Below are 23,845 nucleotides of genomic sequence, written 5' to 3'. Positions count from 1 at the left end.
TGTCTTGTGATGAAATTAGATAAATTAAGTCACAAATAAAGAGTTAAATTGTAGTTGAAAAAATTGTCAAGAGAAAAAATGGACCGAGTTACAATCATAGTGTTTGAACTTCTATGATCTTAAGTTAAAAGAGATACATTTTGACTATCACTTATATCTAGAAACTTCTGTCATTGACACTGATAAACTAGACATAACCGAGGTGTGTAAACAAGTATAAAAACAAAGCATTCAGTGCCTCCATCTATGACATGTTACATGTGCCCTTGTGTTCGTGACAACATAAAACATTTTTGAAAAGATTTGTAAATTTCTTTATAAAACTTTTCGACAACCCTCTGTCAATAACTATTACACATAATTACCTGAAGTTTTTAAAAGTCAAATTTAAACTGTACTCAACTCATCTCTAGAACTAATAGTTTATTTTAGTTAGGAGAGAAACACATTTGTATGATAGGGTGAGAGAAAAAACTTTTTGAGTGCAGGAAGAAAATGCTATTACCAAATTGCCGAAATCGAACAATTTGACATGCCATGTTTTAAACAATTCTCAAACTAGTTTCCAAGTTTTATATCAAATGTTAAATAGCATAAATAATGTGATATTCAGTTACTAGTCACTTTTAAATTGCTATTTTTATTTTCTTTTAATGTCAAAATTTACAGTTGATTAAATAATAACTCGATACTTTTGAACATAACATTTTTACATACATGAGACAAGGAAGAGGATCAAATGGTCCAGAGCTTCATGAAGGTGAAGTATTGGGGTCTGTAGCGGAGATAAGTCGAACCTCATATAAGTCCTTTTCGCCCTTACCTGCACCCAATTATTATGTCAGAATGTATTCACTCTTGCTACACATTGTCACACTTTGCATTTTAATGCATTAAACTATTCACTTAGTTTCTATAGTTTTCCTCATTTTAAGTTTTCGTCCTTATACAAGAAAATTGAAAGTTTTGGTACCTACACATGACTTGAAGTTTTGGTCCCTATTATTACCACGGTTAAATGCTGCTTCTGCTACTAACACAGTTACAAAATTTTCTGAAATGTATAGCAAGTTTACAGTCAGAATTTTTATACCAGTTTTACACTCCAAAAATGTTTGGTAGCAATGTTAACACCATCATTGTTAGCCACATTAATAACAATGTTAATGACTAGGACCAAAACCTAATTTCTATGCATGTGTTGGGACTAAATTACAATTTTCTCATTTAGAGACTAGAAATTAAAATGGAACCACCGTAGCGACCAAATGAAGATTAGCATACAAGCAGTTTAGCAATTTTAAATACTAGCACACACTAGTCTCATTTTTTAGACTAATTTTAAGTATCAGCAATTTAGCACACAAGCAAAGTTTGATTTTTCAAACTCACCAATTTCAGCTGTAATTCCTGGCCCAAAGAATGAAGCAAATTTGGCCTGAACAATTGAAGATTGAGAAATAGTTAGCATCAATATATTTTGATATTAAAACCCTTGAGGATTTAAGAATTGCAGTAAATATGAAATGAATTAATTAAATTTCGAAAGCAGTGGTAGGCCAAAGTTAAATTAGAGCTTTCTGTCAGTGTATAATATGGTTTGGTTATGAATAGCATAGGGATAACCTGTTATGAAAAGTACGTTTTATCTCTTGAGAATTGCTTTAACTTCTATGCCATTTTGGAGTTAATAAAGTGCAGCATAAACCCCGAGGAGTTGAGGTTTCTTTTTTTATTATCTTTTTATCAATTGGGTTCCTCTCTTCATCACCCCATGAAAAATGGCCTATTGGGTTCATAACTATTCTTCGTATTATAGAATGTTTAACTAGCCATCATTATACCCAAATTCTTCTGACCAATATTTCCCACTCGTCCGGATGTTACTCTGTTTTGGATATCTCAGGTTGGGATCGGTTTATCTTACTCCCTACCCAACTAAATTTTTTGACAGGGTCTTTTTTTGGTAGATTAAATAGTATATAGTTAATATTACGAAACAAATATGATCAACATATGCAAAATATTATTCATTAAGTAGTAAGTCTCATTGTTAACACGTATTAAAATATATAAATTTTAACAGAATACTGGACACCGCTCTGGGTAGACAAGCTGAAATATAACCCAAACCTGCTGCCAAAAACATTACAAGTATAATTCTAAAACCCACATATGTCAAATTAATTTAAGGCAATGAGATTTAGGTTGTGGTATTCCTGTTCTTTGATTCTTCTATTTTTATTTTCTCTTCTGAGTTCTTTTAAATTCCCCATCCCGCCCTGCCAAATAGAGTACAAGGAAAAGACCTCACGAGCTATCTAGTTTCTAGCACTTGTGCTCTCTCGAAGATCCAAATAGTCCCATCATCTTCACGAACATGCATAAAAATTAATACAAAATTTATTTAATTAAAACATAAGCTCCAGGAAACATAGCGGAATACCTGTCTTGGTTCAAAATCTGACAACTGCAGAGCCTTGGCCTCAAAAACCAAAACCAGACAGTATTTACCATCTTGTGTGACCTAAGATATAACCACATCAAGAAACAGGATTAATAGGGGAATGAAAAGAGTCTAATAAAACAATGATCCCAAAAATAATATGCTTGATGCGTTCAGAATATTACCAAAAGCTTGAGCAACTAAAATGGGTTATGGAATCCCTTATAGAATCTTACAATAGAGGGTTTTTGTACTAATGACAAAAGTTTGAGCAACCAAAACGGATTAGGTAGGCCATTCTACTTAAATGGAAAAACAATATTGACGGGACCCAATCTTAGAACAAAGAATAGCTGCTGGAGACTAGAGCCTGTCTATTGGCAGTACTCATTCACAGAAAAATCTTGAAACATTTAAAATAATAGATACGTTCTATAAAAGATGGAGTGGTTAACAAAAAGATAGCACAAGCACCAAATGTGTAGAAATAAAAAGAATTCAAAACAACTCCTATTTTGGCTTTAAATTACTAAATTTCAAGTGGTTTAAAATATACTTTCAATGCCAATCTAAATGCACCAAGAAGTGAATTAATCAAAGAATTACCTGTAGCTTTTATACCCTGAACCAACAAAAATACTGAGACAACACAAGAAATTTAGTTGAATCTGATGGTGCTCAAAAGCCAACCCGGGTGCTTGAGTTTAATTAAAATGAATCTTATGAGAGGGTACTCAGAGTGCTGAGGTCACTCTGAGGTGGCCTATGGGTAAGGGGATAAGGATAGAGGTTAAAGCTTAAGATATAAACAAGACTCCATGATAAACTAATAGAATGATAGACAAATGAAGCCAAGGTAGACAAAAGAATATGAATGAAACTTCAAATTTTCATGATATATATAGAAGGATGGACATGAACTAGTACTATGTAAGTGTTAGATCAAAGTTTAACACACCCTTTGATTAGTTTTAATTTTGTACTTGAACAATAAAGTATAAAATATAATTTGGTTAACATCACATCATATCGGATGCAAATGTTTAGTTTAGCCTAACAAACACAAGTTGTGCGGTTTAACATGTGCAAAAGCCTTAAGCATGCTCTTCATTAGATAAAACTTTTGCTTGAACAAATGCGAGTGAGTATACTTTGTCTCTCTGACAACTCAAACCTTGAGCATTTCATGGTGTCCATCAAACTTATAAATGCCTATTTTATGCTTGTAGAGAATGTTCGTTTCTTCATTATGTCAAGAGGATCTCGCAACGTTTTTTTCAATATCAAAGATCCCTTGAAGAATGTGCTGAAAGTTACTACACGCAAACAACTTTTTTGGAAAAGACGGGATATATGTGCTAGAGAGTTAGCTAGTTGTATCAGACCTCGAACTTTTCTTAAAAGGTCGAAAAAAGCAACCTGCCTAGGCCTGTGAAGCTCTATCGTGTTCCAGTAGTGTTGCCAAAGAAGCCTCACGCATTTAATGCTAAAGACAAGAGCATTTAATTGTGTCCCAACGCTTCAAGCGTGCTCAGACGCAAGAAGAAGCAGTAATAGAAGAAGACCCTCATCATGAATGGCTTTTTTGTTCTCATCTCTATATAAGGAATATATTTTCGAAAATGGAAGATTGATGAAAATCTTGCAACAAGAATGAGAACAAGCTCTTTTAATCTTTAGAAATCCTTAGCCTTGTAATTGTGACGATGAACACAATTTGTGTTCATAGCCATCTAGAAGAGTGCATAAACCTTGTATACGTAGAAAGCGTAACCTCTCTTTCTAGTGAACAAACTTGTGTTCTCCTAGATCACTCTCTTTGTAAACCTTTTTGTTTTAGCTAAAAGTGGTTGTTGTCCAAACAATACCTAGTCTTCAAAGTAGCTGTGTTTCAAACAATACTCGGTGGTTTAACCAAGAGTGACCGAATTCCAAACAATACTCGATTTTAGACAAGAGTGTTTGCGCTCCAAACAATACTTAGTTTTAACAATGAGTGATTGCATTCCAAACAATACTCAGTTTTAGCCAAGAGTGGTTGTGTTCCAAACAAAACTTGATCCTAGCTAAGGGTGATTGTGTTCCAAACAAAACTTAGGGTTGTTAACTAGGAGTGATCGAGTGTCCAAAGAATACTCGTGTTGTTTTAGACAAGATTGGTTGAGGTCTAAACAATACTCACTTGTATCTTCGTAGTTACTCTTATTGAAACTTGATTCTGTTGACCAGGAACTAGATGTAGTCTTGATTATCAGACAAACTAACATAAAAATACCTTGAGTAAGTCTTTCTTAAACTCACATTGTATTGTTATTTATCTGCAACTAATCAAAGGAGAGTTTTATGAAAATAAGTCTTTTGGAAAGCATTTTTAAATAGTTCATCTGTCAAACTTATAGTTGTGTCTACCATTCTTCATCGGATGCAATCTCTTAAGAAAACTACCACACAAATCGTTTGTCAAGTATAAACTTTATTTGTTTACGTCAATCAGACAAAGCTTTAAGAAAAGTTTTTGAAAATTTTAAAACACAATTTAACTTTTTCTTCTTATGTTTTGACCTATTTTCCACAACAAGTTAATACATTCTACAAAATTTTCTTTTGAAGTAAAATGAGGTATATGCTATTCTTTTATTTTCCTGTATTTGCAACGGATGTTGTCACTAATATGAACAAATATGTTCATAATGAGACTTAAATATTAGAATTGATTGGTGAATAAATGTAAAATTGACAAACATACTTCTTCTCGAATCAGTTGTAGAACAGGAGCACTTCTCCTTGGTATTCCTCCTCCCTGAAACAAAAGACAAATAAAATTGATATGATGTTTTGGAACTAAAGAACATATTACCATTTGCAAAAGAAAGATCAAATCCCACATGAAATAAAGGCTTATTTGATGCATGAACATGATACATGTTCAGATACAATATGTACTTAATAAGTGATATAATTATTCTAAAATATATAAGAAAAGATATGTGCGAGATACATATCTAAATATTATAAAAATTTATAAAACATAATATATAAAAGCATTCGGAAAATCCAAACTAGGAAACATACTTGGACATTATTAAAAGCAAAATAAAAATTATAATTTGGTGTCATTATAAATTACTTTATGTTAGAATATAATTAGTTATTAGTTGTTACAAGGATCATTGATTCCTAATTATTAGACAAAGAATTTATTGTAATTGATTCCGTAAATTGGTATAAATAACACACAACATTCAGATAACACTTTTTATATGCTATCAGTAGTTAAGGTTTTTTTTTTCCGAGAAGGCCCTAATTTTTTCTTTCAAGTGTACAGTACCCATGATCTGCAAAAGGCTCTAATTTCTCTTAGGTGAACACTACCTAAGACTATTGCGTGCCCTTATCCTCCATTACCGAGTGTTGTTTTCCTTTGGTGATCATTGCGACAAGAACCACCCTCTTCCAACACATTTTCTAAGTAACAACGCCACTTATGTTGGCTATAAATATCTCAAAATGGTATTGTGAACAAGTTGTACTATTTGTTACTTATCTCATCAATAGAACACCTTCTCAAATTCTTAACATCAACATCGCACATGCCACCTTTCAAACTTTTAAACCAACTAGTTGCATGCTCTCCTCACCCCGCTTAAAGGAATTTGGATGATCAACATTTGTTCATGATACTAATCCTCATTGCGACAAACTTGACCCAAAATCCATTAAATGCATTGGTTTTGGCTACCCACTTCACCAAAAAAGTGTTACTCTCTCTCAACCAAAAGATATTACCTCATCATGGATGCTACTTATATAAAAACTAGCCTTTTACACCAAAGTTGAAATTTAGGGGGAGAAGACACTAACCACACTTGAGGTATCAAAATTCTAAATTTTGGGACAAGAAAAGATCAACATAACTAAACCTACCTCATCAAGGAATTACAAAAACTATCTCAATAGCTTTGGAAGCACTAGAAGAAATCCAAATAACAAAACCAAGGACAACAAACTCTCATGAACCAAACCAAGGTCCAACTACACAAGATAATGACATGTGGGTTTACTTTAGGAAGAAGAAAACCCAAAAGGAGGTAGGATCAAACACAACTCCTAAGCCAAACCATGAAATCAACCTGCTCCAAGAAACAAGGTTCACTTAGGTAATTCTTTCTCAATTCTAAATTTGTCTCTCAAAATATTGGTGACATTTGCCTATTTCCATGAGAAAAGGGGTGAGAACCTACACTCAACACCCCATTGAGAGTTATGTATCATATGGTAAGTTGACACAAGGATAAAGGCATTTCCAACTTCACTTGATAACACCCAAATTCCAAGAAATATTCAAGATCTCTCCTACACCCCAAATGGGTTGCAACTATGACAAACAAGATCCAAGTATTGGTGAAAAATGGAACTTTAGATCATTATACTACCTGAAGGAAAGAAGACTGTTGGTTACAAAGTGGATATTTTTCATTAAATACGATCGTCATAGGAGTTTAAATTGGCACAAAGCCCGATTGGTGGCAAAGGGATCCACCCAATCATATGTTGTGTGCTATGAAGAAACATTTGTTGTGGTGGCCAAACTTAATTCTGTTGAGTCATTTTATCCTTACTTGCAAATCTGGATTGGTCAATACACTAGTTAGACATAAAGAATGGCTTTCTAAATGGTGAGTTAGAAGAAGTGTTTATGCCAATTCCACCAGGACTTGAATCATCTAGCACCTCAAATAAGGTATGTAGGCTTTGAATATCCTTGTATGGTCTCAAACAATCCTCAAGAGCTTAGTTTGATATGTTGACTCAAGTTGTTAAGAAAGATGGATTCACCCAATGCCAATCAGACCCTACCATATTTGTCAATCACTCTTCAAAAGGAAAGATGACCAAGTTTATTGTTAATGTTGATGATATAGTTATCATATAGGGGATATTCATGACTACATTAGGCACCTAAAGGGACTATTAGCTAAAGAGTTTGAGGTTGAAGACTTGGAACAACTAAAGTACTTCTTAGGGATGAAAGTAGCCAAACTAAGAATGGGATCTATCTCTCTTAACCTAAGTAAATGTTAGACCAACTTCAAGAAACTGGGATGCTAGGGTGTAAGGCAAGGCAACTTACATTCCAATAGAACCAAAAAAAGATGCAAGTTCGCACATACAAGTCCTATAGTCGGTAAAAAGATAGGTACCAAAGCCTAGTTGGAAAACTAATCTACCTAACCCACACTAGACCTGCATTGGGTTTGTTGTCAGCATGGTAAGTCAATTCATGATAAACCCAATTGACATTCACATGAAGGTTGTGAATAGAATCTTGCAATACCTCAAAGGTCCTCGATGAAAAGGCGCCTAGTTCAAAGAACAATTCAAATAAGGGCATAGAAGTCTATACAAACCCAAATTGGGAAGGTTGTGCTTAAGATAAAAAATTGACCACTAGATATTGTTTCTTTGTATGGGAAACATAGTCGTTTGGAGGAGTAAGAAGCAACCCATGGTGGCAAGAAGTAGTATTGCAGAAAAATATAGAGCCATGACACATGAAACTTGTGAAGGAGTTTAGCTGAAGAGAGAGTACTAGATGAACTCAAGATTCCCACAGATTACACAATGAGACTACTATGTGACAAGAAGGTTGCCACTAGCATTGCAAAATACCCACTCCACCACAATAGAATAAAGCATGAGGAAATTTATCAAAGCATTTCATAAAGGAAAAGATTAATCATAATATCATAAAGATTGATCACATACCATCATTCAACCTAAAAGAAAAATTCTAACTAAAGCTCTTCCAAGGCACACCTATAAGAATATTAGATTCAATCTAGGTATAATAGATATCTATCATACAAATTAAAGGAGGAGTGTTGGTGATTGTCTTGGGTAATCATGATCAATCAAAATCATGTGTTTATTTTGGCTAATCAGGATCATGCATCTCTAATTTGTACAGCCAGGATCCAAACGTATATTTTCTTTCCTTTTTTAGTCACAACTATTACAGTAAATTTGTCTCTCCTGGATTTAAGGCATAAAATTATTGAGTGTTATACTAAGTTTTTATTCCACATTATATTTTTTTTCATTAGTTAGATGAGCTCTTGTAGTCTATATAAACAAACCTCATCACTTGTAGAAACTCAGACATTGAATTCATAGTTTCCTTTCTCCTAATAATGTGGGACTTGGGTTTTTCCCAATAAGGCATGGAAGTGGGTTCTCATTTCAAACACACAAGTAGAGAAGAGGAAAGATGTGACTTTTATGCTTCATTTAAGTCCTCAAAATAAGAAAATAGAGAAATAGAAAATATATGTACGAAAAAAGATAATTCATTAATTCAAATAACATACTTGGCCATACTGGAATATTCGTTTCAATGCCTCATCCAAATGTTGCTCATCTCCATAGCGATACCTGGTGACATCACTCTTCACCTGTGAAAGCCCAAGATGGTTGTTACATCTAGTATTCAAAACACTTCAATTTAAAGGATGGAAAAAGTTAGTGAGTATTACTTCAGCTGATGTATTCCATTTATACATAAATATATATATATATATGTGTGTGTGTGTGTGTGTGTGTATATATATGTGTGTGTGTGTATGGAAAAGGTCAGAACATGAACAATCAAAGGAAAACAACCACATCCTATGATACTTAATGCTTAAGCTGAATACAACCAAAGGAGCAACTGTTGTACAACAAATAATAAACAACTATTTAAAACTCCTGCTCAAATTGAAACATATAAATTGAATTCTACGTCCTCTTAAAACTTGGTTAGAATGTTTGCAAGTGTCAAAACTGTGTTGCTCACTATGTATTCTAGAAAGTTTTCTTTTTTTATTCTTTATTACAGGTGTATCTTGTTATTAAAACTAGGACTATGTATTTAAAAACAATCCCATAATTATAAGGATTGTTTCCTTAGAATTAGCTCTCTATATTTCCTAAAATAAACAATAGGCTCATGTATTTATAGGTCCAATGGCCTCATTATTGAAAAACAGAATAAATATATTATTCTTTCTAAATTTGAGATGGTATCAGTGCCCCTAGTCTTTGGGAGTCTCTGACTGTGTCTATCAACCCTAAAAACACAGCCTTCATTGTTGCGCCCCTTAAACATATTGCATCCTTCATTGTGCGCCACTCTGATCACTATTGCAGCCTTTATTGCTACATAATCCACCTATATGGATGAGAACATTTCATAATGGAAACTATGGACATTTCCCAAATTGATAGAGGATTGCAAAATGTCCAGTCCAGCCCACAGGTATGTGCTCTTTAACATATTCTAGTAAGTTTCCATTTTCAAAATCTTTCACAAACCTAAAGTGATATTGTCATCAGCAACAAATTATGATCGGGATCTGCAGCAGTTTGATGTGAAGAATTCATTCCTACATACCTTGATGAAGAAATATATATGGAAATGCCCCAAGCTATGAAGGACAGGTTGCTACTGGAATTGTTTGCAAGTTAAGAAAGTATGGGCTGAAACAATCCCCAAGAGCATGGTTTGGTAGATTTACCAAGGTTACGGTTACAAACAAAGTTAACGGGATCATACTTTATTTATCAAACATTCAGTTTCAAAGGAAGTAACAATATTGTTGGTGAATGTTGATGATATTATAGTAACTAGGAATAACAAAAGGGAGTAGCAAATGTCAAGGCAATGCCTTGGCATAGAATTTGAGATTAAGACATTGGGAAGACTTAAATATTTTTTGGGAATTGAAATGGCTCATTCAAAAAAGGAATCTTCATATTTCAACAAAAGTATATTATTGACTTGCTTAATGAAACACGGAAGACAATCTGCAAATCAGCTAGTACTCCTATTGATCCAAACATAAAGTTGGGAAATGCAGAGGAGGATATTGCAGTGGACAAAGAAATGTATAAACACTTGTTGCCAAACTTATTTACTTTTCTCACATTAGGCGAGACATTGCTTTTGTTGTGAGTCTAGTATGCCAATTTATGCACCAACCAAAGGAGGCTCATTTACAAGCTGCTCTTAGAATTGTTCAGTATTTAAAGGGACTCCAGGAAGAGGGATTTTATTTAAATGAAATAAGAGTGTAAGTCTAATGAAATAAGAGTGTAAGTCTTGAAGCGTATACTGATGCAGACTATGCAGGGTCAGTTGCGGATAGGAGATCAACTTCTGGATATTGCACCTTCCTTGGTGGAAACCTAGTGACTTGGAGGAGCAAAAAACAGAATGTAGTAGCCAGATAAAGTGTTGAAGCCAAATTTCGAGCAATGGCCCAAGGAATATGTGAACTTATGGCTGAAAATTATATTAGAAGACCTGAAGATAAAGTGTGATGTTATATTGTAATAATAAATTTGCGATTAGTATAGCTCACAACCCGATGCAACATGATAGAACTAAACATATTGAGATGGACAAACATTTTATCAAGGAAAAGCTACATAATGGCTTGATTAGCACCCTATATGTGTCCACTCAAAATCAACTTGCAAACATACTCACCAAAGGGTTGAACTGCATTTAACTTTGAAAGAATTATATCCAAACTGTGAATGGAGACTCACGAGCTTGAGGTGGAGTATCAAAACCGTGTTGCAGATTATATATTTTAGGAAGCTTTTTTATTCTTTATTACAGGTGTATCTTTCTTTAAAACTACGATTATGTACTTAAAAAATTCCCATAATTAGAGGGATTGTTTCCTTAGAACTAGCTCTCTATATTTCCTAAAATAAACAGCAAGTTCAGGTATTTATAGGTCAATGGCCTCATTATTGAAAAACAAAAGAAATATATTATTCTTTCTAAATTTGAGAGCAAGCTAGTCATGGAGCTAAAGAATTCAGTACTAAGTTCCTTGGACAATGACCTCTTCCTAACAAAATGATGATCAATTCTCATGTGTTTGGTTCTCTAGTGAAATACTAGATTGGAGTCAATATGAAGGATCGTTCGATTATCAATATCATACTAGAAGTTTGTTTGCTTAACTTCACAAAACTACAATTCCTGAAGGAGGTATGTAATTCACACAAGTTCAAAAGTGACCAAAGCCATAGAACAATTTGGTTAAATCTTGCAACATCAAATCAATCCACACTTTACTTATGAACTTAATGGTTATAAATCACTTTACTTGTGCATGTCAACAAATTAAATTGTAGAGCCTATGAATTCTACATTGAAAAATGACTATTTCACCTGAGCAATTACAAACGCGAACAAAGAAAAATACCACAATTGAGCATTTTAATCCTTGATATAAATGACTAGAACCTGGACAAGACATAGTGTGCCTCCTTTAATTACCTAATCTTGATTGCTCTTAGATAACTAGTTTAAAAGAAAAGTGCCAGGCGTCGTGGATTTGACACCAAGTTGGGCAGTAAGTATGAACCTAGGATGGTGTCACCTGTTTAAGAATTGGAGTTGCACATTTTTCCTGCAAGAGTTGAGCATCTGAATATGTGAGGCATGGGACTGGCTTTAGTTCTGCATACTGCAAAGGAGAGATGGCCAATTAGAAAGTATGAAGAATATGAAGAGTGCGTAACTCAGGAGCATCCACTAACACAAATATGCAAATAGAACTAGGAAAGGGAACACCTAACATGACTTATTTTGCACAACTTTATTACGATGAACATTCATCTTCTAAATTTATTCACATTGGTAAAACTTTCTTCACCTTGAGTGCCATTCCAATAATTGCTAGAGGAAAGCCATATGTTAACATTAAAGCTGACCATTCAGATCCAGGGAAAAGATTAAAATATGCCCCAAAACCATAGCTGCATGTAACAAAAAGGCCAGCATAATAAACAAAAGCACTTTGTATGAAATCAATGAAGAAAGTGAAAAAAGAAAATAATACTCACGACAAGAGTGAGAGTCCAACACCTAGACCAATCACACCAAAAGAAACCTGCAACAATTAAACAATATCCTGAGAATAAATAACCCTACACCACTAGTTAAAAAAAATATGCTAATGCTGGTAAATAATCATATAAAGCAGTGAAGGTGAGTAACATGAACCAGAACTTACAAAAATAAACAAGAGTTCCCTCAAAGAGTAGGAAAATATTACAGACAAACCACCAATTCACTGCCATATATAATTTGTCATTAGACAGATAGGAAGAGTTCACACTTGCAACTTGTGTGAATCCATTCACACAATAGTATACATCACCAATAAATCAATATTTCTTTTCAAATTCTCTGATCAAAAACTATAAATGCTTCACAAAATACTCATACGTAAAAAGTAAAGCACAAGATACTGAAATCTGCACTTGTCTCGTAAATTATGTACTACTAATTGTATTTGTTCCTACTCAAGATGAATTATAGTTCATTTATTATGAATCTGGTATTGTGAAACTAACAAAAAAGAGAAGATTATTAGATAAAAGTTTTAAAGCAACTAGACATGTCATTCATTACCTATATTTACAAGTTCTTTTAAACATTTACAGAATTTAATAAGTTATTTAAATAATGAACAATAAATAAATAAGATCTAGTTGCTTTAAATATCTTAAATACAAATATGTTATTTTTTTCACGAAATAAAAATTGAAATTAGTTTATCCGTGAATAATAAATAACCAATAGGTGGTAAAAAGTATCTTAAATAACAATTTTGAAAATGTATTTTTAACTTCTGCAAAAATAAACATTTATAAAAATATTCATGTTTATTTATTTAGAAGAACAATTATGAACTAAATCATCCAACTAGACAGGCCATAGGCTTATATTATATCACAAAATAAGCGGAAATAAACAGTAAATATATAAGTTGTTCAAAAGTCATCATAAGACTAGACCGGTCTAGTCCGGTTCGGTTCACTGATTAAGATAAGAGAAAGAAAACCGGAGCGAGGAACGAAAAGACCAACCTTAGAAACGGAGAAGCCATCGTCGGAAACCACGGAAGGTTGTGCGGAAGAAGAATCAACGGCTCTGGGAATGAGACTCAGCTTGGAGCCGCATAGCTTGGTGTTGCCATTGGACACAAATATGGATCGGAGCTGAACCGGAACCGGCCGTAAGCGAGTCGAGTTGCTGAGTCGGGGACGAGTTGAATGCGGAACAACAAGGCAGAGAAATCGGTGACCAGAGCAGACGGTGGCTCCACCTGGCATCGCAAACACACAACGGAAACGCACTTTTGCTTGCTTAAGTGCTTCGCTCTTTCTTCCTTTCTCAGCAACACAAACAGAAAAGAAAGTAAGAAGAAACGAGATGAAGAAGACGCTTCTCAACCGCCAAAATTTGAGGTACGTGTCTTCGTTATCTTTCAGATTATTTATATATAATAAATGAATAAATGTTCTCTTAAAAACATATTTTTAGGATAATAAAAAAAGTGTACATAATTAAAAAGTTAATAATATAATAATTATAGCAATATATTGTAGTTATATATAATAAGAGCTGGTATTTTTTTATGAGAGAAACTACTATTCATGATAGTGGATAGTTTCTTTATAAATTAATAAAATTAATTATACTTACAAAAATAAAGAGATAAAAATATGTATGTGAAAAAAAAGTTATAAAACATAATCATATTATATACAAGTGTAGATAAAACTGGGGTGACTTTTTTTTTTCTTTAGAAGTGAATAAAAATATTTCGGACCACAAAAAAAATATTATGTACAGAAAAAACAGGGGTCTTTTTTAGAGATGGTGAGTTTTTAATATAGAATAATATATAAAGAAATTTATATATTCAATTAAAATATATTTAAGATGATAATTAAATTTTAGGAACTTTTATTTTTAAATTAATAATAAATATTAATTGTTGTTAATTTAATTCCAGTAATTTAAATTATTTATAAAAGGTTTAAAATGATAAAAAAAAGTAGTTAACATGAATTTAATTATGTAACAACAACTATTATTAGTTTCACAAAGGAATTTATATTATTTTGTAATGTTTCAAGAATGAATTTATAATATTTTAAAAATAAATAAATTTAATAATTTTTAATTACAAATTTAATTAAAAAAATGTCTATAATTTTTTTTAAAAAATATTTGTAACATCTTTAAAAGTTTACTTTTTTATTAATTAAAATAAGTAAAATTTACTTTAACTCTTATTTTGTTAGTTCCAAAAAGTATTTTGAACTTTTTAAATTTAAAATTTGAAGAAAATATTTATAGAAACGTTTACTATATACTCTAAAATGTTGAAATTTTGAGAAAGTGTAACAATAGATGTTGATAGTGGAGAAGTCTTGGTAGATAATACTTTTGTCAGAACGAGACAACTGATCGAGAACGTGGCTTTTAATAATCAGCAATTCAGTAGTCAAAGCAATTTTATCCCTTGTGCTCGAGGTGTTCATGAGATGAGGACCACTTATGTTGTTCATTATTCAAAGCTAAAGAGCAAGCTAGACGATCTAATATCCTTGGTTAAGCAACTAGTCCATGACTTATATAAAATTGTACTTTTACTTATGTGGAATTTGTACTTTTACTTATGCTGCCAACATTTCAAGCGAAGATAGGTTGTCTTATGACTTCAATAGACCATCTAATTAGCAATGATTCGCATCAATAGAAATAATCTTTTGTTCCTTACCGATCACAAAAAATGTTGGTGCAAGAAAACCATCTTATCACACGCTACCAACACCAACCTCTATCACCAACTGATGTACAAACAAAGAGTGGACCTTCTCTAGAGAACATATGAAGCAGAGGGTTGAGCACAACATGAATTTCTAGTAAAGAATACAAGAAATCATTCACAACTTGGAAAATCGGATTGCACAGATGGCCAAGATGGCCAACAGTACAAACCACAAATCAGTTACAAGCAATTACCTTTATATATATATAAAAGTTTTCATGTTAGACATTGCTATACAACTTGACATCTCAGTTAGGAAAAAACAATTACTTTTAAGATTAGGTAAAAATGTACAACCATCTAGGAGAGAAACATAGTCTACAAGAGCATATGGTTTACCTAGATCATCTAATGAGTTTCATACCTTTGTTCCAAGTAATTTTGTTTAACCATATGAACAAGCATAACTCCTCGATACAACCCAATTAGACAAGCAGATGACCAAGGACACAAGAGACGTTTCTCAATTAAATCATTCATCTCAGCATACAAGACAAGGCCCCACCAAATATTAGAAGGACCTTAACAGAAGAAGAACTGGACATAGGTCAGAGCATCAAATGTTCTTTCTTCTAGTTTTTTTAAAAGACATGTTTTTGTAAATAAACTACCTGTGCAACACATGGAAAATTTTAGAATATTTTATATATAAATATTAATATTATAATTAATAAATATTTTATATATATATATATATAAATTATAAAATTGAGCAAATGAAATTAAATATAGTACACTAAACACTGGGCATAAGTTTACATACTTTTTCATATTAAAAAATTTAACTTAACATAAATTTGGAATGTTAATAGTCCACAAATTAATTATAAGTAAAAATGAATGAATGAATTTTTGCCATAACAAATACATTACAATACAATACAATAATTTGAACAAATTTACATTATATAAATAATTATCTAATATTATGTTCCCATAAAATATTTACGGTGAGAATGAAGTACTCTTCACCAACTCCATGCTAACTTCATGCGGTAAGTTAATCTGCAAAAATCTCTCAAATAATTATTACAATTAAAAAATAATTCATTATATTATACCAAGTACAATTATAATAGAACTAAATGTGTGTTTCTTCCAGAAACATATTGTAGGCAAAAATCATATTAAATTATGAAGTCACCTTTTGTCATATAAATTAAATTAAAATGTAATATAATACAAATAAAATATGATGAAATAAAATACAATGAAATACTATTTATATAAATAACTAAAAATCTTAAAAACCATACAACAAAAATAAACATATATGCATCAGTAGGTTCCTAAAAAAAAAGCAACCAACTTAATACTTCAATGACTAATTAATAATAAACAATATATAAAGATTAAAATGAATATAAGCATTCTATAACATTAACACAAAATATATAAAATAAAAAATATGATCAAAGATTTTTATGACCTTCATATACTGACAATTGTTATAGCGTTAAGCATATGTAATAATGTCAGCATATTATAAATATACCAGATAATGAAACAAAATTGTAATAGTTTATGTATTATGTATTCACATTGCAAGAAATGCATGAACAAATAGAATATGAATACTACTAAACATAAACATATAGTCAACATAAACATAAAGAGCACTTAACTATTTAGGTTTCCAACAAAGTGAAAGCACAAAAATAAATATGTTTAATCTTTGGTAAGCACTGGTAACTGTTATCCTAAGAGAATAATAAAAGAAATTATCTAGGATAGCTTAAACGGTGAATAGAAGTAAGTAACAAAACTCTTATATGAGAAGAAGGATTTCTGGTATCACATTCAAAGATAATCTTGTCTCCTTCACGGAAAGAATGAAGACGACAAAAATTCTTCCACCCTTTGTCAAGTTTAATGCGTCTAAAAGGAAACTTCCCTTTCAAAACCTTGCATTCCACCTCCATTAGTAGACAATGGAGAGTAACCTTATTGAATCTCCCTTGTCAAATATTTTGTGCAAATGGAGCAGGAAGATCCTACAACAACATCGAAATAATATGTAAAATGAAATGAAGTAGAATATAACATAGGGCATTTTTAAAGAAATGAATGCTATACTAACCAGATAACCGACTTTAATACTTAATCAAGACAAATTTATGGAAAAATGGTCAAAGAGACTAATGCTTAAGGGTTCCTTCCCTTCCATTTCCTCAAAATAACGATTTCCTTCAACTTTATTGGGCTCACTTTGGGGGTTCAAATAGAAGAGTAAGCTAGATTAGCATGTACTTAGTATAAATTGGGCTTATGTTAAAGCTCACCTTAACCCTAAACCCATGTGCTCACCTTTGACCTAAATTCGACTCCCCCACCCAATTTCAAGAAGCTTGTAGTTATTTACACTCCTACCCTTCCCCTCTTCCTCTCCAAGGCACTCATTTATATAAATAGGGTGTTTCCCCTTTTGTAAATGACACATTGAATTTTGAAAGTAAAGAAACTCTGTCAGAGTGTTTAGTGAGCTGAGTCTCCTATTATCTTTGGGTCTTATCTTCAGTGAACAACACCTCAAGTTGCGGTCTTCACCACTCATCTTGGAGTCTCCCCCCCTCCAAGTGGCGTGATTCCTTATTCCATAAGCATCTCTTAATCTCTTCACCTTTTTGTTTTTCTTTCCTTTTCCTTACGTCATTCTTCCATACTTTTATTCATTTTTGTTTGACTTTCTTCATCATCTTATGTTTCTTTTCATGTCCTTTATTTTTGCACCTTCATCATCATAATCACCATATTTGTATTTTCTCTTTATCCTCTAGAATTGAACTTCCACACTTACTTAATCATTTGGTTAAGTTCGTGTCTAGTGGGAATCTTCTTTGGGTTTCTCACCATAATTATTAATCTCAAAACTCATAAACAAAAGTGTAACCCATAAAATGTGTAATCCTAAAATCTACTCAATCATGTGGTATCGGAGCATGGTTATCTTGTGCTTAATTGCTTTTGAGTTGATTTCTTCCTTTAAATTTCAGCACATTTCAATTATTGCTTTTATCTTCAAGCAATTTCAATTCCGCCTTTAAATTCTTGTCATTTATGATTTCGCCCTTTTATTCATTCAGCCATTTAAATTTTGCTTTTGAATTATTAGGTGCCATTTTTCCCTTGTCTGTTTTGCTTGAGTCTTATGTTCTTAGTGTTCTAATAGTCTTTAATTCCTTTTTGCTTATTTTGCTTTTAATTGTGAAGAACTAAAAGCAACTATAAATTGTTTAAGTAGTAGTTGATTTAGTTCCAAACAAAGAATTCAAGTGATCATATGAATTGAACCTCATTCTCTTTGTGAAAAATTGAAAGTGAAGTAAAAATATGCATGTCAAGAATGTGGACATTTTAAATCCATAAAAACAAATACAAAAACAATTTGAATGCAATTCACTTTTCAAGATTAAAATATTAAGAGGATTATTTTTATGTGGCAAATTGTTTTCACAGTTGTGAAACTTAATCCTTCTTACTTTTACACTTTCTAAGAAAATTAAAAACTTCATAGTTAAAAGTTTAAGTAAGTTTCTTTGAGTCTTCATAAACGTTTTTCTTGTTTGTCTTGTTAAAAGTTTTGGCATCCTCTAAATTCTAATTTTGTTTAGCTTTCTTTCATTTATCTTTTCTTTCTTGCCTTCAAATCTTTCTTTAGTTTTGTGGGGGTTCTTTGGTGAGCGGGTGATAAGAGCTTTGACCTCTTTCACTTGAAGCGTTGCTACCAAGTGTATACCTTTTGGAGTTTAAATCTTTGAGTGAATTTAAACTTTTTTTTCCATCCTTTACTAAATAGTTGAGTGATACACGTGAATGAGTGCATTAAATTGTTATTTTTACTAACTGTTTGCTTTCTTTTGTACAAAATCATGGTTGATTTATCTTCAAGAGAGTCTTCAAAGTCACAATCTCCTAAAAAAACACATCTTTTGGGGGAGCTTGCAGATGCCAAGAGGAGCTTGATCCACAAAGAAGAGGAAATGAGGCAACTAGTGGAAAGAATTCAAAGGCTAAAAGATACTCAAGAGAGACTAGCTAGAGAAAGGAGGTGGGAACCTAGACGCACTGCAAGGTATCATATGCACTATGGGGGTGAAGAATAAAAAGAATGGAGAGTGCAAAATATGGAAACTAGGCGCCACCAAAGCCTTATTTTCCTTTTGTAAAGTTACTTAGTTTTAGTGGGGAAAGTGACCCTAACTTGTATTTAGGATGAGAAGTTAAGGTAGAACAAATTTTTAATGTGTATGGTGTCAAAGAGGACCAAAAGGTTAAGTTAGCTTCCGTAGAATTTTTAGAATATGTCATGCAATGGTGGCATCAAACTGTAATGAACATTAGGCTAAACAAGAGGCCAACTGTGGTCTTTTGGAGTGATTTAAAGTTATGCATGCACACACAATTTGTTCCTCCTCACTATAGGAAGGAACTCTTGTTGAAGCTCTAACAACTTCATCAAGGACCTAAGAGTGTAGATGAATACTTCAAAGATTTAGAAGTAATTTTGACTAAGATTAATATGCATGAAAATCAAGAGTCAGAGATTGCTAGATTTGTGACTGTTTTAAGAAGAGAAATTCAAAATGTTGTAGAACTTTATGAGTATACATTTTTAGAAAAATTGGTTCACCTAGTCATAAAGGTTGAATCACAACTTTTAAGTGGCTTGTTCTTACCCCATTTAAACTCACAATCCATTTTCTATTTCATTTTTTGCAAATTGTTCTTACATATTGTTTTCTTAAGTTACCAATATGAATAACACATGCTTTTGCAACTTTTCAATGTTCTTGCATGGAGTTTCTCTTGTCCAACATCTGTTGAGTTGATCAAGATCCTACCATCCTTTTAAGGATTACATCAAAGCAAAATGAAAAAAAAAAAGAAAAAGTTGTAAAAAGAATGAAGTAAGAACGCACCACCTTCAAGATGATTCTAAAATGATAAGTGTCATGTTGATTCGTTAATTAAAAAAGTTTTTCAAGATAATATAAGATAACTCTTAAGACTTTCAAAGAGATATGTCACAAAAGTGATTTCATACATTCTTTAAAAAGTATTTACAATAGGGATTTAGGCTCCTTTATATAGAAATATGTCATGATCTAGAATAGGAAGAGACATCTTATACGTGTTTAAGAATAATAAGAATACTAAATGTGAACATACAACTACTTAAAGACTATGTCAACTAATATTATGTCAACTAATACTTATTAATATATGTATATGGGTGCTCCCTGAAATTAGAAAAAGGTATATGCTAGTTCATAGATTTAAGAAAAAACTCATGATTACTTTTTCTAGGAGGCATATAAAATGAGGAAAAATTATCTAAAATAGTTTCAATCATCATTTCAATTTGAAAGGGGATGTGTTGGTTAGAAAATCTTTACTGTATTTTTCATTTATTGAGTTTGTCCAACATATATCCTATCCTTTGGTGACTCTTGATTTATATCATATTTTAAAAAAAATTTAAAAAAATTATGATTTAAGAGTTTTATAAAATTAAAACCTTAATTTTTTTTTTCTATTTCTGTTACCCTGCCTCTCGTGAATCTTCTTTAGGATCTTTTCTTAATTTTTTTTCTTCTTTATTTTTTATTTAACATATTTTTTTCTTAATTTAGTCACTAGCAATTAATTATTTTTTTTAAAAAAAATTGGTTTCTATTTTATTTTCTTATAGTGATAATAGTTTAATGTACAATTTATCTGTTTTTTATTTAATGTAACAATTCAAGTAAAATTTATTTATTTAATGTAAATAGCCTATAAGAATACAATATCATTATTTCTTTTTACAAAACTAACATCATAAATGGTATTATAATACAATTATTAGACAAAATCAGTAAAAAAAAATATCGAAACTAAAATATGTAAAAACTCAAAATATAGAAAATATTTCAAACATTAGTCAATCTAATATATGAGTATGCAAAAGATGGAAGAATATTGATGTACATTCACATTTTAAATTATTGATAAACACTTTAACCTTTTTAAGACACTAGAAAAAGATAAATTCCTACAACTTATTTGAATAACTTATATAAATACTCATTTGTTTTAAATCTAAGTATTGTAGTATTGTGACTACATGACAAAAGAAATAAAAATTAATTTTAGAAAAAAAAAATTAATCACTATATTAATTAAATTATATATTATTGTAAAGACTAAAAAGTTTTTTTTTATCTACATTAGTTTCTATTATTAATAAATAATTTTGAAATTAATATCTAATTAACTATTAAAGTTTGAACTACCAACTAATTAAATTCTAAAGTTCGTAGCTAAAATTTTGGTAGTTAATTATACACCAATTTAAAATCTATTTATTAATAATGCAATAATTTTTTTATTCTTTAAAACTATATATAATTTAGTTAATATAGTGACTAATTATTTTTTATCTCTAAAATTAATATATTTAATGAATTTTTTGAAAATGTAAATACAATTATCATTTGGTTAGTTTTGAAATTGTAAAACATGAAAATATGTAAAATTCCTAGTCTTGTCATAAATTAAATGGAATTAATTTTGAAATCGTGAGAATACATCACTTTCTAATCGGATGTGTCATCCATATTCTAACTATTTATAAGAAATTTGAATTCAACTAAAAATAATATTTATTGGAATCTAATGACTATCTTATTTCCATCATAAAAATGTTTTGGAAAAGTTAAATATTGAGTCCAAAATAAGTTCAAATTTCTTTTTTTTTACAACCAAATAAAATAAATAAAAATAGAATATTTTAGAAATGTGGTTAGCCTGAACTTCATGATTCACTTAAATATGATACAAGAAGTAAATATTTTTCTCATGTTGTAACATTAAAGGGTCCAACTTCACTATCTTCCTATATATAGATTTTTCACCAGCATCATAAATAAAAACATGCAAGAAACATATACAAATCTCAATAAAATCTAACTAATATGTGTTCAATTTTTTTTTCTTTACATTACAAGAAAATCATGAAATAGAAACCAATTTTAATAATTAGTTGCTATAGTAACTAAACTAGAGATCATTTTAGAGACTAAAAATATTTTGGTTTCTAAACTAGTTTCTATTATTGTTAAATGGTTTCTAAATTGGTGTTTAGTTAGCAACCTAGATTTTTGCTACCAATTATTTAGATTATAAATTTGGTAACAAAAACCTTGGTTGCTAATGAGACACAAATTTAGAAACCATTTAACAATCATAGAAAGTAGTTTAAAAACCAATTTTTTTTTAATCTTTAAAATGGTCTCTAATTTAGTCACTATAGCAACTAATTATTTTTTGTCTCTAAAAAATTGTTTCTATTTCATGATTTTATTGTAGTGTTAGTTATAGACATTTTGTAAAAAGAACAAGATTCTCACAAAAAAATATGAAAAACTTTTCTTTTGTTAATAATATTCATTCAAAAGAACAAAATAATAACTAGATAATGTTAGGAATAATGTTTGCAACAAATTATGGATAACATATTATTATCAGATAAGCTTACATGAATCTAACTAAATAAATCACTAAATATAAATTCTCAAATAGTATTAAAGTTTATACTTGATTCATTAACACATCATATACCTTTTATGCATGCATTAAGTTTGGCAATGTTGGGTGTGCTCTAGAAAACATCTCGCTTATAAAGGATATTTTTTTCTCTAAATATATATTGTGGATACTATCTTTATAGCAATATGAAACTCATTAAGATATGTTAGAAATTATATGTCATTGTCTTGTTTTATAATGGCACCTTTATATCCATAATGGTTCACTTTGAATAAGAATGCATCCTTACATCATACATAACACTTGATCTAAAGTTATCATCTTCTAGTAGCTTGATTATTTATACGTGGGATTAGAACTTCAAAGTTTAAAATTCATTTTTTATCATTAGTTGAGTCTATGTAATTGTAATGCAAAAGTGGAAACATTGATTCAAGCAGGTTATTTGAAAATAATGGATGCTCATCATGACTCCTGTAATTACCTACGTTTCCATGAAGCTTCTCAAATTTCTTAACCATACACTCTACCAACGAGTAGGCAAATAATTCCATTGCTAATTGGTATAGTACATGGTTTAAAAGCTATGAAGCTTTAAAAAAACTGGGTATGTACATGAGTTCTAATGAGCATCCATTTTTTTCTAAATAGTCTACCTGAACCTATGTTTATGCATTTGCAACACAATCATATTACTCATTCTACTAATGTGAATGATAAAGAATGAAGTTTATATTTTAAATGTCTAATGCCATGAATAACCAAGGTAGGAGACAAAGGTAATGTAAAAGCAAGTATTATTTGTGATGTACTATCCATGCAAAATCTTACAAAAATAATTCATTAAGGAATAAACACATAAAAAAATAAGTTTCTTCACATGTATATAAAGTGTCTATTATAGCACAATAAAAGGACAAATTGTTGAAATTGCTAAGGTTAAAAAAAAACTTAGAGAGTTTACACTACAAGAAAATCATGAAATAGAAACCAATTTTTAGAAACCAAAAATAATTAGTTGTTATCTAAATTAGAAACCATTTTAGAGACTAAAAAAATTTTGGTTTCTAAATTAGTTTCTATTATTTTTAAATGGTTTCTAAATTGGTGTTTAATTTGCAACCTAGGTTTTTGCTACCAATTATTTAGATTCTAAATTTGGTAGCAAAAACCTTGGTTG

General features: G+C 30.9%; 1 protein-coding gene across 1 annotated transcript; it reads right to left on the bottom strand.

Moving 5' to 3' along the window:
• Positions 1-617: 617 nt before the first annotated feature.
• Positions 618-13,879, bottom strand: LOC137837186 (uncharacterized). Its single transcript, XM_068646080.1, has 9 exons — positions 13,382-13,879; positions 12,353-12,399; positions 12,163-12,265; positions 11,887-11,973; positions 8,815-8,898; positions 5,193-5,246; positions 2,447-2,527; positions 1,393-1,438; positions 618-823 (listed from the first exon to the last, which is right to left on the bottom strand). The coding sequence occupies exons 1-9, from the start codon at positions 13,625-13,627 to the stop codon at positions 753-755; spliced, it is 819 nt and encodes a 272-aa protein (XP_068502181.1). The 5' UTR covers positions 13,628-13,879; the 3' UTR covers positions 618-752.
• Between the last annotated feature and the right edge of the window lie 9,966 nt (positions 13,880-23,845).

The sequence above is a fragment of the Phaseolus vulgaris genome, chromosome 4 (genome assembly GCF_000499845.2).
Source record: "Phaseolus vulgaris cultivar G19833 chromosome 4, P. vulgaris v2.0, whole genome shotgun sequence".
Taxonomy (NCBI): domain Eukaryota; kingdom Viridiplantae; phylum Streptophyta; class Magnoliopsida; order Fabales; family Fabaceae; genus Phaseolus; species Phaseolus vulgaris.
The sequence above is the reverse complement of the archived record's forward strand: the minus strand, read 5'-3'. Positions and strand labels throughout refer to the sequence as shown.

Coding starts and splice junctions, on each gene's coding strand:
- LOC137837186 (XM_068646080.1), bottom strand. CDS start 13,627: ATGCCAGGTGGAGCCACCGTCTGCTCTGGTCACCGATTTCTCTGCCTT. Junction 5,247..8,814: donor GAATATTCCAGTATGGCCAA/GTATGTTATTTG, acceptor CTTTTGTTTCAG/GGAGGAGGAATACCAAGGAG. Junction 1,439..2,446: donor CAGATTTTGAACCAAGACAG/GTATTCCGCTAT, acceptor TCAATTGTTCAG/GCCAAATTTGCTTCATTCTT.